This window comes from Corythoichthys intestinalis, chromosome 5 (genome assembly GCF_030265065.1).
Source record: "Corythoichthys intestinalis isolate RoL2023-P3 chromosome 5, ASM3026506v1, whole genome shotgun sequence".
NCBI lineage: Eukaryota > Metazoa > Chordata > Actinopteri > Syngnathiformes > Syngnathidae > Corythoichthys > Corythoichthys intestinalis.
The window spans coordinates 1,727,169-1,737,622 of record NC_080399.1 but is presented as its reverse complement, the minus strand read 5'-3'; the positions used below and the strand labels follow the sequence as shown (position 1 = coordinate 1,737,622).

At 42.5% G+C, this 10,454-nt stretch overlaps 1 protein-coding gene across 1 annotated transcript; it reads right to left on the bottom strand.

Moving 5' to 3' along the window:
• Window positions 1-895: 895 nt before the first annotated feature.
• Window positions 896-9,504, bottom strand: mphosph6 (M-phase phosphoprotein 6). Its single transcript, XM_057835660.1, has 5 exons — window positions 9,352-9,504; window positions 9,173-9,285; window positions 5,078-5,168; window positions 4,898-4,995; window positions 896-2,881 (listed from the first exon to the last, which is right to left on the bottom strand). The coding sequence occupies exons 1-5, from the start codon at window positions 9,397-9,399 to the stop codon at window positions 2,755-2,757; spliced, it is 477 nt and encodes a 158-aa protein (XP_057691643.1). The 5' UTR covers window positions 9,400-9,504; the 3' UTR covers window positions 896-2,754.
• Window positions 9,505-10,454: the final 950 nt, after the last annotated feature.

The window sequence follows — 10,454 nt, the reverse complement described above, 5'->3', positions numbered from 1 at the left end:
TAATTTTTTTTTTTTTTTAGAATTAGGACAACTTGAAATGTCAAGTCATGATTTCACGCATGCATTTGCAAGTTTGGATGAAAAACGTGCTACTTATTGGGGAACTTCTGCTAGCTTAGCAGTAATATCACAAAACTAAAATTTTTAACTTAATTTTTTTTGTTGTTGTTGTTAAATTTTACCTAATTGCAATTGGCTAACTTCCATAGCACACATCCCCTAGCTTAAATGCTATATAATGCAAATGTTTACAACAATTGGCTAACTTGCAGAGCAAAAGTAAGCTAGCTTAAATGCTATATAATGCAAATGTTTACAACAATTGACTAACTTGCAGAACAAAAGTAAGCTAGCTTAAATGCTATATAATGCGAACGTTTACAACAATAGGCTAACTTGCATAACAAAGGTCCGCTAGCTTAAATGCTATATAATGCAAATGTTTATAATTGGCTATTTGCAAAGGACTGCAAGCTTAAATGCTATATAATGCTAATGTTTACAATTGCCTAATTGCATAGCAAAGGTCCACTAGCTTAAATGCTATATAATGCTAATCTTTACAATAATTGCATAGCAAAGGACCACTAGCTTAAATGATATACGATGCTAATATTTACAACAATGGGCTAACTAGCATAGCAAAAGCCCGCTAGCTTGAATGCTAAATAATGCAAATGTTTACAATTGGCTACTTACAAAGGACTGCTAGTTTAAATTGTTTACAATAATTGCCTAATTGCATAGCAAAGGTCCACTAGCTTGAATGCTATATAATGCTAATCTTTACAATAATTGCATAGCAAAGAACCACTAGCTTAAATGATATACGATATAACAATTGGCTAACTAGCATAGCAAAAGCCCGCTAGCTTAAATGCTATATAATCTTGATGTTTACCAGACTGCTTAAATTGATTTTATTTCTGTCGATTTCCTTATAAAAACGATCACCAATTACAACAATATTTAAGAGTAATACGGTGCAACACAGTATCAATACTTTTGCAAATACCGTATCCGGATACATTTCAGTATCAATACTTTAAGTAGAACTCAAACATTTTAAAGCTTTTGAGAGTGACCATTTTCCACCCCTTTTTACCTCGATGTGTACCTTTTGACAAGTGCTAGACGTCCAATCTGTTTGAAGTGGGAGAGTTGGCAGTGAATAATCATTCGTTCACTCGCTGCCAACCTTCCAACTTCACAGATTGGACGTCTACTAGTAAAAAACATTTCAATTGACGGCAGAAGCATGAAAGTTTTCTTTGCCCCTACCAACATGGCCGCCCTGAGGCCACGTTCCCATCAAAGTCGATGCATTGACGACATGGCACTGAACGTCCAATCCATTTAACGTGGTAGTGATAAACTAGTTGAAATCCAGGGCAAAATGGTCTCAGGGCGGCCATGTTGGGAGGGGCAACTTTCCCATCGAAGTAAAAAAAAGTTATAACTAGCTTATTAACCTAATTTACTCATGAGCTGCCACTGACAACACTAGACGTCCAATCTGTTTGAAGTGGGAGGGTGGCAGAAATAACGTTGGGTCATTTGTTGCCAACCCTCCCACTTCAAACAGATTGGACGTCTACTAGTGATGAACTTTCAATTGATGGGGGAAGCATGAAAAGACCTTTCATCGTCCCTACCAACATGGCTGCCCTGAGGCCACGTTCCCATCAAAGTCAATGCGTTGAGACGTCTAATCCTTATGAAGTGGGAGTGATAAGCTAACAAATTCATGCAAACAGCTCTAGCACAACTGGCCTCAGGGCGGCCATGTTGGTAAGGGCGAATTTCTCATCAAGGTAAATGCTTTGACATTTAAAGTCATAACTAGCTTACTTCGCAACTCATGTGCCATTTACAGCACTAGACGTCCAATCAATTTGACGTGGGAGGGCTGGCAGCGAATTAGAAAAACATTCATTCGCCGCCACACATCCCACTTCAGATAGATTGGACGTCTTCTGGTGATAGTCAAATTCAGGGAAGGAGGATGAAAACGGCATTCCTCGCCCCTACCAACATGGCCGCCCTGAGGCAACGTTCCCATCAAAGTCAATGCGTTGACAGACGTCCAATCCATTTGAAGTGGGATTGATAAGCTAACTGAAATTCATGGAAACACCTCTAGCACAAATGGTCTCAGGGCGGCCATGTTGGTAGGGGCGAATTTCTCATCCAAGTAAATGCTTTGACATTTAAATGAAGTCATAACTTACTTATTTCGCAACTCATCTGCCATTCACAGCACTAGACGTCCAATCTAGTTGACGTGGGAGGGTTGGCAGTGAATTTTAAAAAAAATATTCATTCGCCGCCCACTTCAAATAGATTGGACGTCTTCTGGTGATACTCATTCAAATTCAGGAAAGAAGGATGAAAACGGTTTTCCTCTCCCCTACCAAAATGGCCTCTCAGGGCGACCATGTTGGTAGGGGCAACTTTCCCATCAAATTCATTGCTTTCACATTCAAATGAAGTCATAAATAGCTTATTTCTCACCCAATGATTTTATCAATGTGAAAGTAAACTGCTGTTTACTCAGTGGCGAGAGTGACAGATGTCCAATCCATTTGAAGCGGGAGGCATGGCACCGAATGAACATTGGTTCACTCGTGTCAAACTCATTTCAATACACAGCAGAAGGATGATCGGACACAACTACCTTCAATGGCACTGAAAGAGTTAAATTAGCGCCGCTTTTTTTGTAAGTCCATATTTTACAGCGTTCTTGAGCACGCCTCAATCGCGAGGCTTGACGAACATTCTCTTCTTGTCATCCCGGTCGGCGTCCGGCTCCTCTTCGACGGACGATCTTTGGCGCTTGCTGGCGAACTTCTTTTTCAGGCTTCCCACTAAACTCTCGTACCTGCAAAACAAGAACCTATGTTCATTTGCCGCCAGAACGTCTAACGCCCGAAATGGACAGGACGCACCACATAAATGCCATAAGTGGCCTGGAAATGGCCTCAAGTCAACCTGAAATGACCCAAAAGTGACTTGGAAATGCCCCAAAATCAACAAATGACCTAGAATTTTCCAAATTCAACAGTTTCTAACCAGGAAATGCTTCAAAATCAACAGGAAGTGACCCATAAATGCCATTAAATAACAAGTGACCCAGAAATTTCCCAAAATCAACAGGATGTAACCTTGTAGTGCCGTAATATCAACAGCAAGTGACCCGGGAATGCGCCCAAAACAGGGCATAAACCCATAAACGCTCTAAAAACAACAGGAAGTGACCCAGAAATACCTAAAGTCAACAAGAAGTGACTCACAAACGCCCCGACAACAACAAGTAGTGACCCGGAAGTGCCCCAAAAACAACAGGAAGTGACCCGGAAACGCCCCAAACCAAAATCAACAGGAAGTGACCCGGAAACGCCCCAAAATCAATAGGAAGAGATCCGGAAATACCTTAAGTCAGTAGGAAGTGACCCGGAAATGCCTAAAGTCAATAGAAAGTGACCCATAAACGCCCCAAAAACAAGTGACCCATCAATGCACCAAGGTCAACAGGAAGTGACCCAGGAATGCCTCAAAAACAGGAAGTGACCCGGAAACGCACCAAAATCGACAGGAAGTGACCCGGAAGTACCTAAAGTTGACAGGAAGTGACCCATAAATGCCTAAAAAACAACAGGAAGTGACCCGGAAATGCACCAAGGTCAACAGGACTTGACCCGGAAATGCCCCAAAATCAACCGGAAGTGACCCATAAACGCTCCAAAATCAACAGTTAGTGACCCAGAAATACCTAAAGTCAACAGGAAGTGACCCATAAACGCCCCAAAAACAACAGGAAGAGACCTGGAAATGCACCAAAATCAACAGGAAGTGACCCAAAAACAACAGGGAGTGACTAGGAAATATCTAAAATCCACAGGAAGTGACCCATCAACGCCCCAAAACAACAGGAAGTGACCTGGAAATGCACCAAGGTAAACAGGGCGTGACACGGAAATGCCCCAAAATCAACAGGAAATGACCCGGAAATGCCCCAAATTCAACAGGAAGTGACCCGGAAATGCCCCAAAATCAACAGGAAGTGACCTGAAAATGCACCAAGCTCAACAGGAAGTGACCCGGAAGCGCCCCAAAAATGGGAAGTTAACCAAAATCAACAGGAAGTGACCTGGAAACACCCCAAAAACAACAGGAAGAGACCTGGAAATGCACCAAGATCAAAAGGAAGTGACCCAAAAACAACAGGAAGTGACTAGGAAATATCTAAAATCCACAGGAAGTGACCCATCAATGTCTCAAAAACATGAGAAAATGACCCATCAACGCCCCAAAATCAACAGGACGTGACCTGGAAATGCCCCAAAACAACAGGACGTGACCCGGAAATGCCCCAAAATCAACAGGAAGTGACATGGAAATGCCCCAAAATCCACAGGAAGTGACCAATAAATGCTCAAAAAACAACAGGAAGTGACCCATCAAAGCACCAAGGTCAACAAGAAGTGACCCTGAAGCGCCCCAAAAACAGGAAGTTAACCAAAAACAACAGGAAGTGACCTGGAAACCCCCCAAAATCAACAGGAAGTGACCCAAAAACGCCCCTAACACAACAGGGAGAGATCCATCAACACCCCAAAAACAACGGGAAGCAAGCTGGAAATAACAGGAAGTGACCAGGAAAAACAAGAGAAAATGACCCATCAATGCCTCAAAAACAGGACAAAATGACCCATCAACGCTCCAAAACAACAGGAAGTGGCCCAAAATCATCAGGACGTGATCCAGAAGTGCCGAAAATCAACAGGAAGTAACCCATAAATGCCGGACTGGTAGTCTCATTTCAATTCACAACAGAAGGAACATAAAAATGTAGGCGGGTGAAACCAAAGAAAAAAAAATTGTCGGGCCGACCCACCGTAGAGCCATCTCTTCGTCCGTCACGTCCGTCTGCATGCGTCCGATGTCCACGTCGGCTTCTTCTCGTCCGCGAGGATTGATGGACGCCATCAGCTTCTGCGCGAGCCGAAGCCAGACTTAGCGAGGGACCGAGTAAGGCGGCGAGCGGTCGGGCGGGCGGGCGGGCGGGCGGACGCACCTCCACTTCCGGGTTGAAACCTTTGAAGGACACGCGGCCGTACAAAAGCTCCTCCAGCTGAACCACGCTTTTCTCTTCCACGATCATGTTCCTTCGGGTCCAAATGCAAAAAAACCAAGTCAAAGTACTTTTACATGAGTCAAATTCAACACAAGTACAGGGGTGGAAAGCAACAAATTACATTTACTCTTGTTAATTTAACTCGTTTTTTTGGTTTAGCTTGTAATTTTGGAGTATTTTTAAAGGCATTTTACTCAAGTACATTTTGTTGCAATTGAGTTCCTCAATTACATTTTAAAAGGCTGCCGTTCCAAAGTGAAGTACCACAAGGTGTATTCTGGTGGAAGTCACTGGCAACCATCTTGCGTCAGGGGATGCACATGTACGGTTAGTGAATTTCTCAACTATTACATTGATGAAATGTTACTCAAGTTAAAGTAGTAGTGAAGAACTCAGAGATGGAAAATACTACTTAGTAAGAGTTCTTAAGTAAAATTTAATCGGAAGTGACCTGCAAATTCCCAAATTTGACCAGGAAGTGAGTCCAAAATAAGCAGGAAGTGACCTGGGAATTCACCAATTTTGACAGTAAATGTCCAAAATCAACAGGAAGTGTTAAAAATAAATAGGAAGTGACCTGGGTGACCTGAGAATTCCCCAAATTTGAACAGGAAGTGCCCAAAATCAACAGGAAGTGACTTGAGAATGACCCAATTTGAACAATAATAGGCCAAAATCAACAGGAAATGATTAAAAATAAATAGAAAGGGACCTGGGAATTCCACCATTTTGAACAGGAAGTGACTCAAAATTAACAGTAGTGACCTGCGAATTCCCCAATTTGAACAGGAAGTGTCCAAAATCAACAGGAAGTGACTTGAGAATGACCCAATTTGAACAATAATAGGCCAAAATCAACAGGAAGTAACCTGGGAAGTCCCCAATGTGAACAGGAAATAGCCAATATCAAGAAGAAGTCGCCAAAATCAACAGGAAGTGACCTACAAATTCCCCAATCTGAACAGGAAGTGCCCCAAATCAACAGGAAGTGACCTGGGAATTACCCTCTTTGAACAGGAAGTAGCCAATATCAAGAGGAAGTGCCCCAAATCAAAAGGAAGACCTGTGAATTCCCAAATTTGAATAGGAAGTGCCCAAAATCAACAGAAAGTGACTTGAGAATTACTCAATTACAACAATAAATGCCCAAAATCAACAGGAAGTGACCTGGGAATTCCCCAATTAGAACAGGAAGTAGCCAATATCCAAGGGAAGTTCCCAAAATCCACAGGAAGTGACCTACGTATTCCCCAATCTGAACAGGAAGTGCCCCAAATCAACAGGAAGTGACCTGGGAATTACCCAATTTGAACAGGAAGTAGCCAATATCAAGAGGAAGTGCCCCAAATCAAAAGGAAGACCTGCGAATTCCCAAATTTGAACCGGAAGTGACTGAAAATCAACAGAAAGTGACTTGATAATTACCCAATTTGAACAATAAGCGCCAAAAATCAACAGGAAGTGACCTGGGTATTCCCCGATTTTAACGGCAAGTAGCCAATGTCAACAGGAAGTAACCTAGGAATTCCCCAATTTGAACAGGACATGACTGAAAATCAACAGGAAGTGACTTGATAATTACCCAGTTTGAACAATAAGTGCCCAAAATCAACAGGAAGTGACATGGGTATTCCCCGATTTTAACGGCAAGTAGCCAATGTCAACAGGAAGTAACCTAGGAATTCCCCAATTTGAACAGGACGTGACTGAAAATCAACAGGAAGTGACTTGATAATTACCGAATTTGAAAAATAAGTGCCAGAAAATAACAGGAAGTAACCAGGGATATCCCCAATTTAAACAAATTCAAACTCAAATCAGTTGGAAGTGGCCTGCAAATTCCCAAATTTGGACAGGAAGTGACTGAAAATCAACAGGAAGTGACTTGAGAATCACCCAATTTGGACAATAGGTGGCCAAAATCAACAGGAAGTAACCTGGGAAGTCCCCAATGTGAACAGGAAATAGCCAATATCAAGAAGAAGTCGCCAAAATCAACAGGAAGTGACCTACAAATTCCCCAATCTGAACAGGAAGTGCCCCAAATCAACAGGAAGTGACCTGGGAATTACCCTCTTTGAACAGGAAGTAGCCAATATCAAGAGGAAGTGCCCCAAATCAAAAGGAGGACTGTGAATTCCCAAATTTGAATAGGAAGTGCCCAAAATCAACAGGAAGTGACCTGGGAATTCCCCAATTAGAACAGGAAGTAGCCAATATCCAAGGGAAATTCCCAAAATCAACAGGAAGTGACTTATGAATTCCCCGAGCTGAACAGGAAGTGCCCCAAATCAACAGGAAGTGACCTGGAAATTACCCAATTTGAACAGGAAGTAGCCAATATCAAGAGAAAGTGCCCCAAATCAAAAGGAAGACCTGCGAATTCCCAAATTTGAACAGGAAGTGACTGAAAATCAACAGGAAGTGACTTGAATTACCAATTTGAACAATAAGTGCCCAAAATCAACAGGAAGTGACATGGGTATTCCCCGATTTTAACGGCAAGTAGCCAATGTCAACAGGAAGTAACCTAGGAATTCCCCAATTTGAACAGGACGTGACTGAAAATCAACAGGAAGTGACTTGATAATTACCAAATTTGAAAAATAAGTGCCAGAAAATAACAGGAAGTAACCTGGGATATCCCCAATTTAAACAAATTCAAACTCAAATCAATTGGAAGTGGCCTGCAAATTCCCAAATTTGGACAGGAAGTGACTGAAAATCAACAGGAAGTGACTTGAGAATTACCCAATTTGAATAATAACTGCCCAAAATCAACAGGAAGTGACCTGCGAATTCCCCAATCTGACCAGAAAGTGGACAATATCAACAGGAAGTAGCCAATAACAAGGGGAAGTGCCCAAAATCAATAGGAAGTGACCTCCAAATTCCCCAGATTTGAACAGGAAGTGCCAAAAATCAACAGGAAGTGACCTGGGAATTACCCTCTTTGAACAGGAAGTAGCCAATATCAAGAGAAAGTGGCCCAAATAAAAAGAAAGACCTGGGAATTCCAAAATTTGAATAGGAAGTGGCCAAAATCAACAGAAAGTGACTTGAGAATTACTCAATTTCAACAATAAATGCCCAAAATCAACAGGAATTGACCTGGGAATCCCCCAATTAGAACAGGAAGTAGCCAATATCCAAGGGAAATTCCCAAAATCAACAGGAAGTGACCTGGAAATTACCCAATTTGAACAGGAAGTAGCCAATATCAAGAGGAAGTGCCCCAAATCAAAAAGAAGACCTGCGAATTCCAAAATTTGAACAGGAAGTGTTTGAAAATCAACAGGAAGTGACTTGATAATTACCCAATTTGAACAATAAGTGCTGAAAATCAACAGGAAGTGACCTGGGTATTCCCCGATTTTAACGGCAAGTAGCCAATGTCAACAGGAAGTAACCTAGGAATTCCCCAATTTGAACAGGACGCGACTGAAAATCAACAGGAAGTGACTTGATAATTACCCAATTTGAACAATAAGTGCCCAAAATCAACAGGAAGTGACTTGATAATTACCCAATTTGAAAAATAAGTGCCAGAAAATAACAGGAAGTAACCTGGGATATCCCCAATTTAAACAAATTTAAACTCAAATCAATTGGAAGTGGCCTGCAAATTCCCAAATTTGGACAGGAAGTGACTGAAAAATCAACAGGAAGTGACTTGAGAATTACCCAATTTGAATAATAAGTGCCCAAAATCAACAGGAAGCGACCTGCAAATTCCCCAATCTGACCAGAAAGTGGACAATATCAACAGGAAGTGACTAAAAAACAACAGGAAATGACTTGGAATTTTCCAATTTGAATCAACAGGATTTTACCTGTGAATTTCACAATTTAAACAGGAAGTTGACCGATATTGATAAATGAATGTTCATTGCCTGCCACCCTTAGCCAAACCGACCTGGACTTATGCTAGTGACCGTCTCATCTAAACCGACATCGACAAGACGATTGGACGTCTATCATCGTCAATAGCACTCAAAGTGTTACGTTAGAATGGTGGCGTTTGTTCTTATTTACTCTTTGGCGGCTTGTTGGGGTAGGTCCAGGTACCAGTGCTGATCACTGATGATCCGTTTGTCGTCCTCTCGCAGCTGCTCTTTGGTCTCCGCGTCCAATCCTCTCTGCATGAACTGGAGAGCAGCAGCAGCGCGGACATCAGCGGACGTACCTTTCGATCACTCCGTCACTTGACTCACCTTCATGCGGAGAAGATTTTTCGACAGTTTCACCGAGTCGGACGACATGCTAGGAGGAGACGAGTTAGAAAAGCGTGCGAGTGAAAAGGAACGCTTTCAGCGCATGCGCAAAGCGTGGATTAGCCGACGACGGCACGTACAGTGGGTCAAAACGCAAAGCTCGCAAAAGAACGGGCGACGTTAGTAACCAGCGGCCATCTTAAAGCAGTAGACTTCAAAGTGGATTTCTCAAATGGTGGTCACGACAACGAAGGGCACTGACACTTTCAGTCCCATTGACGATGATAGACGTCCAATGATCATTCTAATGTCAATTGAAATGAGTTCGCCACTAGCAGATATCCAATCAGAACATTGGTTTACTTGCCAACTTCAAACGGATTGGACGTTTGTGATGTCAATGGCAGCTCATGAGTTAAGGAGGTCCTGTTAGGGGCCCTTTACATGGTGACTCTCTGAGAATACGAAAAATGTCAAATTTGCATTTGCGTCTCCATTTGAACTATGTCGCGATTCCGCATGAAAACGATGTAGTATTCATGCCAAGCCCAAGGAGGCAGTCCAGATTTACTGGGCTACCGAGAATGAGGCACTTTGACCCCACCAAGCTCGCTCACTCACCCCGGAAAAAAATATGCCCGCCTACTCGAAACAATGTCATTTTTCTTTTGTTCATAAAGGCACAAAAATTGAAACGTTCAACATATTTAATTTTAAAATATTATTAAAACAGTAAATTAAAGCCGAAATTCCGCCTTATTTGCTGTTTTTAATGTTTAGTAGCACCGCTGCGCACGCCCAATGTGACGTGTACGAGTGGTGACGTTAACGGCGCGATCTCGCGCCGCAGGAGCCATTGATATGCATGCCGAGGAAGCCTCCCTCTACCCCCCGTAATCGGATTCTTCCACTTTGGAGGCAGGATTCAGAACTTTTCGTCTTCGCCGACACCATATGCAGGCGAGGCGAGTCCGCAACTCAGTCATTGCGTCTTTGTGTCGCAGAGTCGCCATGTAAACTGCCAAATAGTTTTGGGGTATTTCTGGGCCACTTCCTGTCAATTTTTGTGGCATTTCTAGCCACTTCCTGATGATTTTTGGTCA

Excerpts from the sequence above, each read along its gene's own strand:
- mphosph6 (XM_057835660.1), bottom strand. The coding sequence starts at position 9,399 with ATGTCGTCCGACTCGGTGAAACTGTCGAAAAATCTTCTCCGCATGAAG. Across the intron at positions 9,286-9,351 it reads AAAATCTTCTCCGCATGAAG|TTCATGCAGAGAGGATTGGA; the intron begins GTGAGTCAAGTG and ends GCTGCTCTCCAG. Across the intron at positions 2,882-4,897 it reads GACGAAGAGATGGCTCTACG|GTACGAGAGTTTAGTGGGAA; the intron begins GTGGGTCGGCCC and ends CTTGTTTTGCAG.